The sequence below is a fragment of the Indicator indicator genome, chromosome 28 (genome assembly GCF_027791375.1).
Source record: "Indicator indicator isolate 239-I01 chromosome 28, UM_Iind_1.1, whole genome shotgun sequence".
Taxonomy (NCBI): Eukaryota; Metazoa; Chordata; class Aves; order Piciformes; family Indicatoridae; genus Indicator; species Indicator indicator.
The window spans coordinates 9,838,214-9,857,445 of NC_072037.1; the positions used below are offsets into that span (position 1 = coordinate 9,838,214).

The 19,232-nt window shown below is 54.1% G+C and overlaps 1 protein-coding gene across 1 annotated transcript in view; it reads left to right on the plus strand.

The window, feature by feature from the left end:
• GPSM1 (G protein signaling modulator 1) overlaps positions 1–16,760 on the plus strand; it is a 71,129-nt gene extending 54,369 nt beyond the window's left edge. Inside the window, exons 13-15 of the mRNA XM_054393244.1 lie at positions 12,500–12,659; positions 15,683–15,891; positions 16,572–16,760. Of these exons, the coding sequence (XP_054249219.1) occupies positions 12,500–12,659; positions 15,683–15,891; positions 16,572–16,760 (558 nt within the window). The remainder of the gene's footprint in view (positions 1–12,499; positions 12,660–15,682; positions 15,892–16,571) is intronic.
• Positions 16,761–19,232: the final 2,472 nt, after the last annotated feature.

Below are 19,232 nucleotides of genomic sequence, written 5' to 3' on the forward strand. Positions count from 1 at the left end.
ATGCCAGAAGAGCTTAAAAAAGTCCTAGTCCAGGTTCTTTGGGGATGTAAATCAGCATAACTCTGCTTCAGTCACTGGGGCTGGGATGACACCAGATGACACAGGGGCCTCTGGTGGCTGGGGATTTTGTTTGGTTCTCTTGCTTGACTATTTCTTGCTCGGGCAAAGTGAGTGCAGGAGGCAGCGTGGCTGAGCCTGTGTGGGTGCCAGCAGTGATCTGTGTCTGTGCCAGGGGCTGAGCTGGTGGGTGGATGGATCTGGTGGATCTAGCTGGTCCTTGTGCATGGACTGAAGGCAGCAAGGGGAGCATGGGCTGGCTGTGCTTGCTGGAGCTGTGCTCTGTGCTTTTCCATTGCTTGGTGGTGGGTCTACACAGCTAATATTTTCTCTACCAGTAACTTGTGTTTATATTTACATGCACCCTAATAATGCAGGTTTTGGGTTTTGCTGAAGGACAGACCTGTAGCAGTGTAGGAGCCTGGATAATGCCTGGATCATTCCTGCTTTGGCAGGGGGTTGGACTTGAACTTCAGAGGTCCCTTCCAACCTCTGCCATTCTGTGATACTCAGACCAGCCCTCTCCGTACCTCATCTTTGATAGCAGCTGCAGGACAGGGCAATGGTGCTGGAGGCTCTCCCAGAAGACAACATAGCCTTGAGGCAGATTGGGCTTCTGTCTGTTATTGCCCAGCTTTGAGCAGGCAAATTCATAGGCTGTGAGCAGCTTGTCCCCTCTGGTCACTTGGGCTTCTTGCCCAGAGGCTGTTGCCACCTTTTGGCACCAGCAGGGCTCTGTTACTGGTGATGCAGGAGAGCTCAGTGACCCAGGTGATGGGCAGTAACCTCCTCCAACCCATTGCTTGTGGAGAGATCTGCTCCCATCCCATGCCAGTCCTCTCCTCTGGTGTATGATACCCATGAGGTGAGCAGAGATCTTGTGGTCTCTCTGGGCTGTCTTTGTGTCTGTGCTCAGATTATGTGCAGGAGGCTGAAGCCCTCTGGGAGATGGTTGGAGGTTCTCCATGGTTGCAGGAGCAAGGAGAAGGATGTGAATCCATAAATCAAAGGAGCCTGAAATCAGGAAGGTTCAAGTGCCTTTTTGGGAGCTCTCATGATGAAAACCTGTTGTGGGAGCAGGGAGGCTCCCTACACAAGTGTGAGTGCAGCTGTTGGGGGCAATGTCAGGGTTGGAGGTGCAGGGAGATAAACCCTAGTGGGACAGGAGAGGGTCTCCCTGCTTTTGGCAGTGGTTGCTGGCTGCCCACTGGGCAGGGCACAGCCTGTGTCCAGGGTTAATGTGGCAATCATAAGCCTCTGCTCACACCTCACCTTCAGCCTGCCTCCACATTTCCCATTAGCAGTGCTATTTTTGAGCCTCCCAAGACAATTAGCACCAATTAGTCTATAAAAAAGCCTAAATAGTGTTGTTTTTTTTTTTTTCTGAGCCCCTGGCTCTGTCCTGCTCTCTGTGTGGCCCCAGAAGACTGCAGCTGAACCTGGCAGAGAGCAGAGCTCAGCTAAGTGCTTTGTGTGCAGGTACTGCTAGGGAAGCTTCTTGAGGAGATGTACAATTAGAGAAGGGCCCCAAATGATCTTGTGGATCCAACTTTTCCATCCTGGATGATGTCTGTGCCACAGAGAGAGTTGCAGTTCCCTGCAGCTGGAGGAGATGGGGAACCAGCTTCTGCAGATGGTTGCAGCCCTCTCTTGAGAGCCAGCAAAGAGTGAGACCACTGAATATGCTTGGGTGCAGGAGGTACCACTGCCCTGGGATGTGCAGAGAAGTCCCTGGAGGAGGGGTTTTTTTTCTTTTTTTTGCCTATATCTAAAGTCATTTGCATCCTGGTCATCTCTGGGTGCTGTCAGATGAAGCAAATCAGCCTCTTCATCTTCACCTTCCCCAAGCTGGGTGTAGTCTCATCGTGCCCTTTCAAACAGCCTGCAGCAGATCAAGAGCTGTTTTGGGCTGATAGGAGAAGCTGTTCCTGTGTTTGTGTGTGAATTTTGTCTTACCTGTTTAAGCTCTTCTGAGAAGGGCTCTGTCTGACCATGGCTGGAGTGGCAAACCCACAGCTACCAGCCCCAGGATCCTCCCTGCCCCCAGCACGGCCAGGGTTTCATGTTCTGTGGGGTGCCTTGCATAACACCACCTTGATCTTGAGCTTGGCCTTGAGGCATTCCTGGGATATGAGTAAATAATGATTAAGATTTGGGCGTTTGCTGCAGTGGAGGCTGTTTATATGCAGGTTGGATGTGAGTTATGGGTGCTAATGCAGATGGGTGTGTGTGCATCCACCAACTTCCCACCCCTGGTAAAGGTGCTGCTTTTTCCTAAGAGCAAGTAGGTGTCTAAACAAAAGTGTGTTTCAAGAAAGGAGCACAGTTTGGGCAATCCAGAGACAAGTAGGCTTCTTTGTAAAGTGTTTTCAAAGCAAATTGTCAGGAGGTTCCAATTTCAGATGCTCTGAGCAGGGAATTTTGTGGGGAGCAGGCTGTATCTGCTGCTGGGGGAGCACTGGATCCCCTCCATCACTGAAGAGGAGCATGGCCATCACTGGAGCAGGCTTATAGGTCCCTGTCTCCTCCATCACCTTGGTCAGGCTGGGAGCAGGGAGGTGGTGGTGTGGTCTAGTGGGTAGAGTAGGTGACTGGGAGTTGAGCACTATAAATTAACCTTGGCTCTGTGCTAATTAATGAAGAATATGGGTTATAGCCTTTAAAGCAGCCCAGTTATTTCAGTTTAGCAAATTACTGCTGCTCCACTGAGACTCAACAGCTGACTGTGGTCCTAGTTCCACCCTCCTCCAACCGCAAACTACATGACTGCAACTAGTTGCAGCTAAAACTTTGTGCTTTGCTGCTGGGGTGTGTGCACAGCCAGGTACCACAGCTCTCTGTGTGTGGGCACTGGTTGTGCTCTAACAATTCCCTGCTTGCTGGCATCTGCCTGCAACCTGAGCTGTCCAGAGCAAGTAGTTCAGGTTGACTCCCAGTTTTGGTTTTTAAGGGATGCTCTATTTTTTTGTTTTGATGGGCCAAATTTGCCTCTGGAGCTTCCCATCTTCTTCCATAAAGTGGAGAGACTGAGCTGGAACAATGATGCTTCGAACTTGTCTCCTTGGTTCAAGCTTTGGGTGCTAAATCTGGGCTTGTGGGTTAAATAGATGGTGATGGGGAACCCCAGCCTGGCATGGTAAATGCTGCCAAAACCTGTGTGGAGCAGTTGCTACATTAACTACAGAGTGTTGCTGTTGCTCTTTGAGGCCTGTTTGAAGGCACTGACCAATGCATTACCTCCTAAGAGAAATCAGAAGTCATTTCCATGCCGTGGATGGGCTGGTCTGAGCACTGTCAGCTTCAGCCTGACCAGGACAGATGGGATGTAGCTGGGGGAAAGTGTAAATCCAGACTTAACAAGGTTTGTTGCACAAGGTGACCAAATGTGGGCACAGTGGCACTGGCTTTTAGGCAGTTGGGTTGGCACTGCAGGTAGCAGAGGTGTCAGTAACACTTCAGCCAGACACACACCCAAGTGCCACGCTCAGTCTCCAGAGCAGAACCAGTGCTGTCACCTGCCATTGATCCACAGGCATGAGTGGCAGGAGGGCTTGTTCCCAACAGGTCAGCAGTCTCTGTGTTAAGGAAGGAGGAGGTGTGGGTGAGTTATTTGGATTTTGTTTGAAACAAAGAACTTGGGGTTTATTGAAATCTTAGCAGCAGAGCCAGCTTTTGGCACTGGTGTTTATAGGGATGAGTGGGCGAGTTGTTTAAAGGGGAAAAAAAAAAATCTCTGAAAACAGTCCAAGTAAGGGTGATAATTTCATCCTGGAAGGGAAGTGTGTGCTCATGCTCTGTGCCTGAGCAGTGTGTGCATCAGTTGCACTAAGACTGGGGATGTGCAGCTTGCAGAGCACACTGGAGGGCACTTGCATGCCCAGGGCACACTCAGCTCCTGGCTGGAGTCTGAAGCTGCAGGTGATGTCTCTACAGGTCATGGGCATCTCACTTCTTTCCTTTGCTGCATCCTAAATCCAGATGCAAAATGTCATTTCCTCTTGCTGTCCCAAGCACTGACCTCTTGTGTGTGGGCTCTCCTCCAGTGTTGTACCTTCTCTGTGCATGTCACCCTCAATACCATCTTTAGCTGCCCCTTTCATAGCTGTTCCAAGTCAGCTCAGCCCTTGGATGAGGAACAGATTCTCAGCTCTGGTTCATTCCCTCTTACCCCTCTCCACTTGAAGTATTCCCTTAACTCAGCTCCTAGCAGTGCAGTAGCAGGCACAGCAGAGATGTTCAGCTCACACCAAGCTGTGATAGTATCTGTGCCCCCACACCAAGCATGAGATCAGTTCTGCCCTGCCCCTTGCCCTTGGCCTCTCTTCCCCTCTTTAGTCACTGCAGCATCCTTAAAAATGAAGTCACAGACTAAACTGAAGTTCATTCTGTGAGCTCCCCAGGCAACAGCTTAGTTTGAGGCCAGTTCCCAGCTGTCTCCATTGCTTGTGGGACCAGAGCAAAGTAGGTGCAGAGTTAATTGCCTTTTGCCTGCTCTGTCCTGGTACTGGGATTTAGCAGGGTCCTGCATGATGGAGAGTTGGCCTCTTCTCCTGGCATGCAACAGATGGGGCAGCCCCACAGGACAGATGCCTGCTGGCATCACTGGTGCTCTGGGGCAGAGGGCTCCATCTTGCATGTCTGCAGCATCCCCAGCGTGGTGGATCTGCTTGTGTCTCACCAGCACAGGCTGGTTTATCTCTTGTTGGTTCAGAGCCTGTGTTTGCCCCTAAGCACAGCCTGACCCCTTTCCCAAGCTGGATCAGCCTTGTGGGCACCAGGGGGTCACAGACCCTGACTGCAGCTGTCCCAGACCTGCTGCTCTGCTTCTGGAAATGCTTTATGCATCTCTGAGGCCAGGATCTTTGAAAAGCCAAATGAGGCTTCACAGCCTCTCTTGGGGTTAGGAGGAGTGTGGGGGCTCACATGCAGCTGGGCAGGGGCCAGGGCTGGATACCAAGCCAGGAGCCCCTGATGCCAGCCCCACAGTTTCCTTGTTACTAATCACTGGGTGACTCCTGGAATGCAGCTTACTGGTATGGAAAGGCACAGGTACTCCCCAAAAGCTGCATTTGTTGAGGAGAAAGACATTTCCTACTTTTGCAATGAAAGCTGAGAATGAAGCATTAGTGTGGACAGAAAGCTGAGAGTGCCCAGAGGACTCTGTCCCCATTTTGCCACTGCCCTGCCTGGTGGCCTTTGGCTAGCTGCTTTTCTTCCAGTGGAATTCCCATTTCAGAAGCAAGAGGTAAGAACAGCATTTTGGCTGTTGTGTAGCATTTTTATCTTTCCTTCTTCAAAACCTTGTTGCAATTAGAAATTTCATAGAACAGTAGACTGGTTTGGGTTGGAAGGGACCTTAAAGTCACCAAGTTCCAACCTCCCTGCCATAGGCAGGGACACCTTCTACTAGAGCAGGTTTCTCAAGGCCCCATCCAACCTGGCTTTGAACACTTCCAGGCTTGGAGTCTCCACAATTTCTCTGAGCAACCTGTTCCAGTGCTTCACCACCCTCATGGGGAATAATTTCTTCCTGATGTCTAATCTGAATTTCCCTGTTAAGCAGAGGTACATTTAAATTAAGAGATGCTTATGGCTCAGCATCTTTAACAGCACATACCACAAAACCATGTATCTAATAATACAAGGAGCAGGAGGACTCTCAGGAGCTAAAAATGGTCCTTCAATATTTTGGTGCTTTAAATCCCAGTGCTCATATTGTGTCTGTGTGTGCAGGGTGAATTTACTGCCGTGGTGCCTGTAGCGCTGAGTTGTGTTTGCAGATGTAGTTTAGGGGAGAATTGATCCCAATCTATTTTTAAGGTAAAGTGTGTGTGGTGGGTAGGAGGTGAGGAGGTGGCAGGAAAGCTAAATATTCACATAGCTCCACTGTGTGTTTAAGAACATCATCTAATAACGCCGGGATGGTGGCAGCGAGGTGAGGGAGAGAGGAGCGTGAGGAGCGCTTGGCTGGAGCCCACCCCCCGGTGCAAGGGCACAGGAGTGACTCCGGGAGGAGCGTGGCGAGCAGGGCTGTGGCTTTAAGCTGCTCCTCACATCCAGTGGGGCAGCCGTGCTGCCGGCGTTCTGCTGATGGCTGCGCGCTCCGCATAGATCCCAGCCCCGGCACGGAGCGGGGCTGGGGGGAGCTGGCGCTGGCTGCCTCCCGCGGCTGAGGAGCATCCAAGCGGCAGCTCCGTGTCGCCAGCCGCTGCCCTGCCGGGTCAGCTCCTTCCTGCCTGTGGATATGTAAAAGCTGGAGCCTGTGGAAGAGCTGGCTGCTCAGGTCAGTGGGTAAAACTCGTTTTGTTGTATGTTTCCCTTCGGTCCTCGGAAATGAGAGGGTAGATTGGGAGTGGGAGAAGGAGATACAAAGAATACAGAAGAGAGATTTGCTCAAACCAGGGCATGGACATTGCCTGTGTGTGCTGCTTGTGCTAAAGTTTGCAGGTATCTGCAGTTAGAACGTTGTGTTATTAATATTTTTTGCAACTTTCTGGGAAATAGATGAAAGCAGTGCTCAGGCTGCTCGGGTGTCTGCCAGCACTGTGCCGAGTGTGGCTGGTGGTTCCCTGTGCCCGGCTGTGGTTACTGGGGGAGGATGGATGGGGTGTCTGCCAGCCAGCCCTGCCTTTCACTGAGAGCATGGCAGCACTGCTTGAGGACTGGCATTGAAAGGGAAATGCTGTCCTCAGCAAAGACTGGGCAAGTTTAGCAGCTTCTCTCATTCTGAAGATGAGCATCTCATCGAGGAGTGGAGATTCCAGATGAGGTGTTGGTGGCTGGGGACTGGGAGAATCCCACTCCCGAGCTCAGCCACGATGCTCCAGACATTTCACCTCCCAGCAGAACAGGCTATGGCTTTTGACCAGGGGTTTGCTTCCACTTCTCTCTCTTCCAGCCTCCCCTGTAGAGGCTTTCTGCAAACCTTCCCCCCGCTGCCTTACCCCAAGTGCAGCAGCGAGGTGGGGAAGTTAGTTCAGTGCCTGATGTACCTGTGAGTGAGCAGCTGTGGGGCTGTGGCCATGCCAGAGGGGCTGTCCCCCGTGGCAGCTTCCTCTGGAGATGGGGCAATGCAGGGATAAAGCGAACCCTGTGCAGGGGACTGGCAGGCAGTGGGGGCAGCCCAGGATGAAGTGCTTCCAGCTCTGGCAGCCACCAGCACTGCCCCAGCCCTGCTCCTGCCTGGTGATTCTGAGGTCAGCTGCCATGAAAAGAAGGGTTGGGCAGCCAAGGTGTATCTGGTTTAGGGAAGGAGAGACAGACAGGGCATATGGGAGCAGATGTGTTGCAATGCATACCTGCCAGGTCCTAGGCTGGTAAGCACCTGCTAGAAGAAGGGGCAGACAGTTGAGAGCTTGACCCCAGGGATTGATGGCTGGGACTGTCCCAGCTCTGCCACTGTATCACTGCAGGACTTGGTCAAGTCACTTCATCTCCAGGTTGTCTTCTCTCTGAAATAAGGTGAGGAGGAAGAATCATGGTGGACACATTTAGATGCCGAAGGAGTAACAGTGAAAACCTCCATGTTCTCCCTGAACCTGCTGCTGTCCTCACCCCATCCCTGACTTGGCATGCACACCAGAGCCAGCCAGCCTTGGAGGACCAGTTCCTGTGCTGGATCCACTGTGCCAGACCCACCAGGGTCCATCTGCTGCAGGGCAGTGGGCCTTGCCCACAGGTAGGGCAGTACTAACCTCATCAGAGAGCTGGATGAAGCTGGAGTGAGCTTGAACTTGATGGCCACTTGCTGCATCGAAGCAGATCTGTAAGAAGTTGAGCCTGGTGGAGAGGAGGGGAGCCAAAGGCTGGCCAGTGCCCCACAGGGACACCAGCTGTGAGAGAAGACACTGATCTGCCTGAGGAGCAAGGTTTGGCCCTTTGGGTAGCTCATGAGAGCATCTGCAGTTGGATTTGGTGGGTGAAGCTCCCTTCAAAGGGGACACCTCGCCCATGCGTGGTACAGTGGGTGCTTTTGGCACATGGCAGAGGCAGGAATCTCTGGGGGATGTGCCATGGCTCTGCCAGTGCAGAAATCATCTGCTATGGTCCTTGGGGCCCTCTGGAGCCAGGTCCCAGAGCAATCTGGCAGTGTGTTGTGTGGCTGTGATCAGACAGGCTTTTGTTTGGTCTCTGCAGTGAATGTGAGGGGAGCTACATCTCACCCCAGCTGCTGCTGCTGCTTCCTAGGGAGCCCTCTCGCTCTGCCTGAGCTGACTTGAAAGGCTGTGGAGGTAGTGAGAAGCTGTGGGAACAGCCTTTTGGCTGGGGGTATTCTAACAGGAGATGCCAGCGCAGGCAGTGGGTATGGGTTGTGTGGGTACCAAGGTGATACTGGGCACAGGGTGCTGCCCAGGAGCGATGTCATGGAGCACAAAGCCCAAGCCATGGTGCCAGTGTCTTTGCCCTGTTCTGACCAAGGACTTACGGTCCTGTCCTGGGATGTGTGTGCAGGACTGAGGACTGCCATCGTCTGCCTGCCAGTGTCCTGTGTTGCAGAGCCCTCAGAGACCTCAGGCATGGGAACACCAAATGAACCTAGCATGAAAATGATGGACATGTCCTCTGCTGATCCCTGGATGGGGCTTGGGAGGGTGCCAGGGAAGGGCTCATCTGTGCAGAGACACCAGTAGGCAGCAGCATCTGAGGGTGGAAACACCAGAGGGCATTTGTGGGTTGTGGCTTTGGGTGTTGGGAGCGGTTTAGCTCTTGAAGTTAGGCCTTTTATGCTTGTTTAATGGCTTTCCTGAATCTGAGTGGAAGTGGCCAAGAGGGTTTTAGGCACAGGACTCTGTTCTGACTTTGTTTTGCTTTGTCTGGGGTGGCTTCAGCCATGGCCTCACCCATCCAGAGCAGCCAGTCTGGAGGATTTCCTCATGAGATGCTGGTTTGTGCCCAAGGGGTAGAGCCAGGCAGCCCAGGATATTCTTGGGTGGAGACTGGGAAAGGTTTCATATAGCCTGGGTGAGAGTTTATTGAGAGGAAGTTTGGTGCATTTGTACTCTGCAGAGCAGAGGCTTGGGTCAGCCCCAGCACCAGGCTCCCTCAACCCCTCCTGGAGAGCCATCAGTCCCAGCTGAGGGCTGCAGAGGCTTGGCAGCAGCCACCCCATCACTGCTGTTCTCTGCTGCCTCTTCAACACCTCAGCTGTGTTGTACACATCCTGGATCCAACCTGGCAGGAGAAGCAGATTGCTCATCCACCAGCAGATACACGTATCCAAGAGCCTGGATGCCTCCCAAGGGAGTGAGCCTGTTTCAGGTGAGCGAGTCCTGCTCCCAGGCTGTCCATAGCCAGGCTGCTGAGTGCTGCTCCCAGGCTGTCCATAGCCAGGCTGCTGAGTGCTGCTCCCAGGCTGTCCATAGCCAGGCTGCTGAGTGCTGCTCCCAGGCTGTCCATAGCCAGGCTGCTGAGTGCTGCTCCCAGGCTGTCCATAGCCAGGCTGCTCAGCTCTCTGATGAGCCAGCAGTGTCCATGTGCAAATACCACTCACAGAAAATGGGAACAAAACTCTAGACACCCCCCCAGAGGACCTCTGTCTGTCTGGGACAGAGGACAGGGGTTGTTCCTGTCCTGCCTGAGATCAGGGAGCAGGAGCACAGACTCCAGCTTGTCCTCATCCCTGTGTGGGCAGAGGTGTGTGTGTGTGTCTCCACGCCTGTGCCAAGGACCAGTGAGTGCCAGCCAAAGCCTGGGGTTCCTCTGCCCAGTGCTGATGGGGTTGGTTTGCCTCTTTGCCCGTGGTGGAGGCTGCCTGACCAGGGGAAAATAACAGCAGAATTTGGGCAGTTGCAGTGGTAGAGGCAGAGGACAAGGGATGAGGCCAGGCTGGTGCTGTGGGGTAAGAAATGTAAAACAAAGCTGCTGCCCAGGAACCATTTAGGGATCTGGGGTTTGTGGTGAGCAGTTGTTGTCTGTGCTATCACAGGACGTTAGGGGATGCCCTGGCTCTTGGGAAGCCTTCTGAGCATCCTAGATATGCCAAACCCTGGGCAAGCACAGCTTGGTAGCAGATGGTGGGCCCCAGGGTGTGATTGCACATCCATCTGCCCTCACAGCTCCTTCCTCGGGGCTGGGAGCAGACTGTGAGTGGAGGGAGCCAAGCACTCCGTGCCTCCTCGTCTTTGGGCATTTTAATTAGAGAGGTGTAGGCCTGGAGCAGGGTTTGACTGGGGCAGCACTGGGGGGAGCCTGGCATCACCCCACATGCCAGGCTGGCACAGCATCTGCAGCCCTAATGCTGGCCCGCAGGCACCAGCCTCCTGCTTCTCCAGTGTGGTACCATTCCAGGAGGTACCCAGGCAGGCAGCCAGCCCTGCCCCACACACTGCAGGCGCCACCAGCTGCTCTCCTGCTGCCTCAGAGCATCCCTTCCTCTCCTGGCACGTCTGGAGCACAGATCCTGACACACAAAATTGTGGTGACCCTGGCAGGAGTGCCCCGGGGGAATCTGGTCTCTGCTGGGGGGGAAGCCCTGAGCTAGGGGCTCTGAGCAAGGCACTGTGTCCAGCTGCTCACTGCAAGGCAGGACTTCTCCTGGGGACCTTTGATTGGTGTGGTGCACTCTGTGTGGTTGTGGGGGAGCTAGATGAGGGTTGGTGTGAATGAGTTGGCTTCCTCTGCTCGCCTGGAATTTGGGTCACACAAACCCAGACAGCAGAGTGGATTTAGTTCATCCTTGGCTCCAGCCCAAGGAAGCTTTGATTTCTAAAGGTGCAACGGTTGATGGTTCAGAGGGTCTGTTTGAGCCACTGCTTCATTAGTGGAGAGAGGTGAGAGGTTTTTCCCCTCCCTGATCAGCTCCCACATTGCTAATGTTCCTCTCTGGCCTGCTGCTAATTTTGACGTTGCCCTAAATAGAAGCTGAGAGCATCTCATCTGCTTCACTTAGCATACAGGAAAATTGTTTTCCTTCACTTACTGAATCCAACTTGTGGCTTTAACCCTGTCAGCACAAGTCTCTCCCCATTGCAGACCTCCCTTGAAGAGCTCCTTGTGCCTCTGCCCTGGTGAAAAGTGCTCTGCTGGGAATGGCATCAGGAGTGGGAGGAGAGGAAGAGTTGCTGGGCTGCCCAGCTGGGAGAGGGACTTTGCTCCAAGGAGATCTCTTTTGCTGCTGAAAGGTCTGGCACTTAAGAGTGGCTCTCCCTCTGTGCTCTCCATCTCTGTGATTGGAAGTGCTGCTTCCCAGGAGGGACCAGTGCCCCTTCCCAGTCTGTCCATCCCCAACCCCGTGCTGGAAAGTAGCTCAGCCCAGGCAGAGCCAGCTGTGGGAGTTTTTTGGTTGTTTTCTGTTGTGGTACTTTTTCCAGTGTCTGAGACCAGCTCAGGGACCCTTCCTAAGCCTGGCAGATGGTCTCTTATTGCCATCTCATTCCCAGTGGCTCCTCAGGAAGCTCTGCTGTTTGTCCTGCACTGTACACTCCAGAGCAGGGCTCTGGGTTTGCTGTCCCAGCATGGGGCACATGGCCTCATTCTGCTGGAACTGGACCCAGCACAGTGCTTTCGAAAGGCTGCCTTGAACGTGACCCCTCCTGCAGCACAACTTAACTACCTCCCTGTCTGGTGCAAGGTGCTCATTTGGGGCTCTGGTGCAGGAACTGTTTTCCTGAAGAGCTGTAATTTGGTGGCATTTGCAGCTCAGTGACTGTTACAAGTGGTGTGCTGAGGACACGGGAAGGAAGGAAGCGCTGGGGGGGTGCAAGGGGCAGTGGCCTGCAGGGGGTAAATTTAGCTGCTTAGAAAGGATGGCTGAGCCTGCCTGAGCTTCAGCTGGGCACACGACCACCCTTCAGCTGGGGTGTCTGCACGGTTCCCCTCTTGTCTGTATTCTCCTGACCATGGTCCCTCTTTGGGCCCACCCCTCTGCCAGCCTGAAGCTCCTTTTGCCTGTGGAGCAATACCAGGGTGAATCCTGTCCTCTTCCCTCCCCTTTCCCTGTCAGCTTTCAGTTTGTTCCAAGCACTCAGGACACTGCAGCAATAGAGGCTGCTCTGTGTGAGGCTCATCCGCTCGTGGGTAAAAGCCCAGCTCTGGCTTGGGCTGCAGAAGTACCCAGAGCCTCTGGGGTCACTCACAGCATGAGTGACCTGTTGGAAGGATACAGCTCTCCGTGGATGTCCCCTCTGGCAGAGCAGCTCCAACTTGAGGGAGAGGGAACCTTTATGATGCTGCTCTTGTGTCCTCTTCTAGGAGGATAGTGTCAGATTGTCCACACCAAAGGGGACAATTAAAAAAAGGGAGAGGTTATGTGAAAGCCAGGAGGACAGAGGGAGAGTGACCCCTGACAGGCTGCAGGCTGTGGGGCTTGGGACACTGCAGGCAGAGCTGGGAGCCAGCCTCTGAACAGACTGGGAGAGGGCATGGCCGCACCTGTCAGAGCAGCTGGACACAGGGAGTTGTTTGGGGCATTCTGACTCCTTTCTGTATTTTACTGGTTTTCCAGAAAATCAACAGGACCCCTTCGGATGAGGAATGCTTCTTTGACCTGTTGAGCAAGTTCCAGAGCAACCGGATGGACGACCAGCGCTGCCCGCTGGAGGAGTGCCCAGCAGAGGCTGCCGAGGCAGCTGCCACGCCGCTGCCCGCCCTGGAGGAGCGGATAAGTAAGCACCGAGGTGGCCCAGGGTGGTTGTGGGGGTGATGCTGCTCTCGTGCTGTGGCCCCCTCTGCCCTGGGTTTGCCATGTGTACCCCAAGCCTCAGCTCTGGGAGCTGCCTATCAGCTCCTCGTGGATCTCTGGTGTTATTCAAGGAAGAAACATTCTTATGGTAATGGTTGCCGAGGGGAAGGCCTGGGAATGTGAACTAAGGCTCTGGGGAGAAGACCAGCAAGGGAAATGCAAAACAGCCTTGGATTTTTTCAGTGTGGGTCTGTAGGAGGTCTGAACAGCGATGTTGGCACAAGGGCTGCTGCCTCTGCCAGCATCTCTAGGAGGAATATTGAACCAGAGGAGCCTTGGGGTCCCTTCCAACCTGGCATTCTTCCTTGATTCTGTGAAGGTGCTGATGGTTGTCACTTGGCAATGCAGAGGTCTGGGCTGGGGTTTCACAGGCAGGTTAAATATTGCCAGATTTTCTCCTAGCATTGCCTTGGAGGAAGAACTTCTGGATTTTGTATAGTTCTTGGATGCTGTGGTGATAGGAGCTGCGTAAGAGCAGGGAAGGCAGAAGGATGAATAAACAACAGGGCGCCCTGGCATGCAGACAGCTCTCTCAGCTGTAGGAAGATCAGGGATAAATTGGGGAAGCCACCAGACAAATGGATGGGACAGGAAAGGCAGCTCAGGTCTGTGTTTGCACTCGGGGTTTGTGCCTCTCTTTATGACACAAGGTTGAAGGCCTTTGTTTAAAACAAGCTGGAGAAAAGCACTCAAATGTGCAGGTCACACTTGCACACTTAACCACCATTGAAAAGGGGTCAAAATTCTTTATTTGAACTGGTGGATTTGTTTACTGGATTCCAAATGTGTGGAATACAAAGAGGAGAGGAAGAGACCCCTGAGCACAGAGACCCCTTGGAGCACAGCAAGAGCTGTGGCACCCAACTGCTCAGAGACGAAGGTGCCAGGAGAAGGGTTTAGGGGTGGCAGCAAGAGCAGAGCAGTGCAGGGAAGGTCAGGCTGTGGCAGGAAGGCAGGGTGGCTGTAAGGTGAAGTTGTACCTTCCAAAAATAGGGTGGAAATGAGGATCACTTTGTTAAGCCTCCCAGTTCTGATACAGAGGGAGCTTGGCTCTAACAGCTGTGTAATTTAGGAGACTGAGTTTAAAATATGAGGCTTTATAAAGAATGTACAAGTAGGCACACGTTCTGCTCAGCTCCCATTTGGTCTCTGAGCCTTTCAGATGTGTCATTTTCAAGGTTTCTTTGTGAACTGAAGGGGAAGAAACTCACCCTTGCGTCAGCACTGAGAATTTTATGCCTTTCTGCAACTCCATGAGCTGGGGCTCTAAAGAGAACAGATCATGTTGGGAGGCTCAGAGCACTCTCTGCTCACAGCACTCACTGAGGCAGCAGCAGCGACCAGGCTGAGTTTCCTGCAGTTTCCTTTAGCTTATCCCTATCCCAAGCGCAGTGTCTGTCGTTTGGGGGCCTTTTACTGTCCAGCAGCTGCCAGGAGATGAGATTCTTTCCACGGAGCACAGCCCAGGTGTTCCCAGGGCTGGGGGCTGACTTGTCCACTTCACCAAGATCCTGGAATTGCATGTGTGCTGTTGGAAAATCCTCCCTTTGTCTCATTGTAGCTCTGCCCCCTGTGCAAGCTCCTTGGAGGTGCCAAGGCAGTGCTGCCCAGAGCAGGTGTGCCAAGGCTAGGGGCACTGCCTGGGCCCAGCAGCTGGAAAACACCAGGCATGCTTGGTGTCTGCATGGGACACCCCCCCCCCCCAAGGCTTTGTGGATTATAGATGTATAGGTTCTGCTCTGGGACACCCTGCCACTAGCTCCTGCCAGCCCCCTTCCAGCAAGCAGAGCCCAGGCTGGTTTTGCTCTGCATGATGAGAAGAACCAGACCCTATCAGTGTTTTCCTCACGTGTGTTGTGACAGCTCCTGCAGCTTGTGACAGCCTGCAGGGCCCATGGGCTGTGCCTCAGCTTGAGCTGGCCCAAAGAGGCCTGGCTTAGGGGGGGGCTTGGGAAGGATCCACTGCTGGATGAGCAGTTGAGCCAGACCTGCTAACTACCTGCCTGTAATTACACCCAGCCCCTGGTGTCTGGCACTGACCTGCAGGATTGGAAGCAGTGGTGCAAATTGTCTCTGGTTGTGCTGGGAACAATGGTCTCTTACCAGCAGTGGTTACTGTTGGGGCACAGGCTCTTCTGGACTGAGGTGGCACCTTCAGTGTCCTCGAGGAGCTGGCCACAGCACAGTGAATAGCCAGGAGTCCTTCAAGGGAGGTTCAGCAGCAGCAGATGTGTGTGAGGGTCTGCTCTTTTACCCTCTCAAGGCACCTCCTTTCCCCTGGTGGGTTTGTGTGCCCATGGCAGGCTTCTTGTGGGAGGAACACTGAGTGTCCTGTGCTGTTTTCACAGCCCCAAGAGCTGGGTGTACTCGTTTCAGGAGTTTGTTGGCAGGGAGCATGCTGGAGGCACCATGCACAGCACTTGGGTGAGCTGTGCTCCAGCTGGACATGGAAACTGCAGCTCTGCTGAGTTGGAGCTTTTCTGCTTCCCATGGGAAAGGCAGGGCAGAGGGTCTGAGCTGGGCCAGGAGCTGTGTGCAGGCTCCTTGCAGCCAGCCCTGCTCATCCTGCATGCAAGGCAGCTCTGGGGGTGCAACCCAAGGGGTTTTTGGCAGTACAAGGGCTGTGCCATGGTACCAGCCTCCAGAAGAGAGGGAGTGAGGGCTGTGGGATGGGGTGGGTTTGCTTTGGGCACTGGGGTTTGCTCCCCAGAGCACACTTGTGTTGTTTCCTCTCCCCCATGCAGGGTGGAAGGAGGGGATGGTGGTCACACAAGCAGCCAGCACCCTACAGGGCTCAGCCGCGGGAGGCCTGGCTGTAGGGCAAGAGTCCCAGTAAGGCTCAGAGCAGCCTGGCTGCATGGCCAGCAGTTTGGTGATGAGGATTGGGGTTGGTTTGGGCTTTTCTGCAGCTGTGACCCTGGTGTGTGCTCCTCTTGCCCCGAACAGCTCAGACTTCCCTCATGGCATCTCCACAGACTGAGGAGTTCTTCGACCTGATCGCCAGCTCGCAGAGCCGGCGGCTGGATGACCAACGTGCCAGCGTGGGCAACCTGCCAGGCCTGCGGATCACACACAACAACCTGGGCCACCTGCGTGTGGAGGGGGACGCCCAGGAGCCTGGCGATGACTTCTTCAACATGCTCATGAAGTGCCAGGTACCTGCCTGTGGCTTTTAATCATCTCCAGGGACAGGGATTCAGCCACCTCCCTGGGCAGCCTGTGCCAGTGTTTGAGAACCCTTTCAGTGTCCAACTTCAACCTCCTCTGGTGCAACTTAAGGCCATTTCCCCTCCTCAGTGGGGGAAGAGACTAACCCCCACCTCACTCCAGCCTCCTTTTCAGGGAGTTGTAGGGAGCCAGAAGCTTTTGTCAGCCTCCTTTTCTCCAGTTCCCTAAACCACTCCTCTCCAGCCCTGTTCTCCAGGCCCCTTCACCGGCTTGGTTGCCTTTCTCTGGACCCACTCCAGAACCTCAATGCCTTTCATGTAATGAGGGCCAGCCCCTCATCCCACCTGCCCTGCTGGGAGGGCCTGTGGCCAGTAACTGCCCACACACAGCCCTGGGCACCTGGGCAGGTCCTTCCTTTGCCTCCAGGTCCTTCTTTTAACCCTGTCCTGAAGGCTGTGCTTTGTCACCACTCTGCAGAACCCACTTCCTGCACAGAGCCTGCAGCCCTGGGCTGGGTCACTGCTCTGCCCCTACCCTGGGGCCCATGGGGTGCAGCTCCTGTATGGGGGGCTTGTGTGCTCCAGCCCCCACTGGTCCCAGCCCTCTGCCTGCACATCAGGACTGTCTGGTTAGTTCTCAGCCCTAAGGCCTGTTCTCCCCCCTGCAGTCCTCCAGGATAGACGACCAGCGCTGTGCACCGCCGGACTCCATCCCCCGCGGCCCTACCATGCCGGATGAAGACTTCTTCAGCCTCATCCAGCGTGTCCAGGCCAAGCGCATGGACGAGCAGAGGGTAGACTTGGCCTCAGCCCAGGAGGAAGCAGCAGAGGAGCAGCAGGGTCCTGGTTCCAGCTAAGAACTGGGGTTTAGCTTGTGGGGGTGGTTTTGGTTTCATTTTTGTTTTGTTTTGTTTTTTTTTTTTTTTTTAAAAAAAGAAAAAATAACCTCAAGGGTAGGTGGCTTCAAGCCTCAGCTCCTGCGCTGCCACAGACTCGTCCCAGGAGCTGCAGCTCCCTGGTGCTGCAGCTGGCTGATGGAGGCAGTGGTAGAAGAAGGCTCAAGGATGGGGACAGTTTCTAAAGCAGAGTTTTTTTTCAGGACACGTGGCCATGGTGACGCTGGGCACAGCAGGGGGGCAGAACTGGGCAGCCCCTTGGCTCAGCCAGGGCCTCATGCTGGTGGCCAAAGGAGGAGCCCAGCATGGACGTTTAACTGCAGCCCTGGGGTCTTTTATTTCCACAACACTTTTATTTTAATGGGGACAGGGAAGAGCACCTTTTCCATTGTGAAGTCCTTCTGTCTTTCCTGTATCTCGAGCTGACCCACATTGCTCTGGATCCTTCCCTGGATTGTCCTGCTCAGCTTTGCTCTTTCTACAGGAGGAAATGAGCCCAAGTCAGAGGCTACACCTGTCCTTTTAAACCTCCCCCCAGCTCCAGTCATGGTCCCACAGACCTTAAAGCTTATTTTAGGTTTGCTGGGGGGCTGCAGCGAGCTTCCCCAGCCACAAAGCTGTACCAGGCCCTCCTCTGCAGGAGCACAGCCCTGAGCTTCAGTGGGAGTTGTTGCCTCAGAAGAACAGCCATGCAGCACAGCTTCAGCCTCGGATGAAGCCTGAAAGGTCACTGCCAGATGCACAGCCTCAGCTGCAGGCCCAAGAGAGGGCCCTGAGCCTGGCAGGGGAAAAAGGAGGCCTCTGCCCATCTGCTCAGCACCAAGGCAAATATGGGCAAAGCAACAATTCTGGTGCCCCTGAGCCAGCAGCCTTGGACAGGTGAGTGTGCCCGAGGCAGAAGCCTGCACTTGGCAGTGACCCACAACAGTTCCTGGGCAGAGCTTGTCAGAGCAAGCAGAAACATCCTCTCCTGTGTCTGACAGCAGCCAGAGGTAACAGCCCTTCCCTTCCCTCCCCTTATCTCTCCCCAAACCTGTGCTGAGCTGGTCCTGATCCCCTGCTGCTCTTGGCTAGGTGCTTGGTTTCTTCCTCATCTGTCTCAAGTAAATGAGACTCCCATGAGGGGCTCACCTCTAGCCTGGGTGCTGGCTGGGAGCTCAGCCTCACCCTACAGTCACTTCCATTCCTTCCCACTTTGGGACAGTTGGAGAAGCAAGCCCAGGGAGGAGAAGAGCAGAAATCTGACTTTGGGAAGTGGAATCATTTCTCTTTGCTTGACCAGATCTTGGATTTCAGAAACTCTAGCCCTGAGTTGTGCCCAAACAGATTGTGTTCCTCTAGAGAACAAATCAGCACTTTCTATGTGAAATGCATTTGATGGAAACATTTCCCACCAGCAGTAAGATTTTTAGACCAGTGATGCTGCTCATCAGGCATTTCCCCTGCCTGCACTGCCCATGTGGAGGGGGAGCCACATTCTACCTGCTGCCAGGGAGCACTCACCTGTGACACTGCTCCAGGGACTGGCACTGCTTGGCCAAGGCTCAGCCTCTGCCCTGGACCTGCTCAGAGCTCTGGAGAAGGGACAGGACCTGCTCAGCCACCTACATGCTGACCCACCTTGTGTTTGTGAAGAGGAGGAGAACACTGAAGATGAAGATGACTTGACCAGCTGCAGGCTTGGGCCTGTGCAGCTCTCAGCCAGGTGGTGAACTGGAATGTGAGCCTGGAGCCATCAGAGGTGTTAATTCTTTGCCATATACTTGAATGTCCCAGCTTATTTATTTTTTACATGTGCATTTGCTAATCTCCCTTTCAGGGGCAATTTCCAACCCACAGGTACTTGTTTTTCTAAAAAATAATCTGCCAAATGAATTAATATATTAGAGATGAACACAGCTCAAGGGGAAGGGGAGGGAGGGGACGGGATTGTGCTTAATAAATATTTGTGTCTAAGCTTCTGTGACCACAATTCATTTCCATTACTTCTTGGCCAGCCTGTGGGCTTTGGAAGGGGGCTGGGGGTGGGTGGTGGTCTCCTGTGGCTGACCATCACCATGTCTAGGTGAGGGAAGGGGGTAGGCACCCTCCTACCCCTCCCTTTCCATTAAGAGTACCCAGGCTCTTGGCAGCAGGCCTCAGCCCCAGCTCTGCCCACCCTAAAGACACAGCACTGGGCTGACAGCATGGCCATGGAGGGCACACAAAGCCCAGAGTGTTCCCTGCCCAGGGCAGCAGCCCAGAAGTTACCAGGACAGCAGGGCAGACACAGCCCTGCACGGGCAGAGCCAAGTCCAGCTTCAGCCCTCCTCTAGCCCTATGGCCTTGCCTCCCCTTTCAGGGCCTGCCAGGGGCTCTGGCTCAGCCCTGTCTCAGAGCCTTCACAGCAGCTGGCCCAAAAGCTGCATCATGTCCCTGGTGGCACCTACCAGC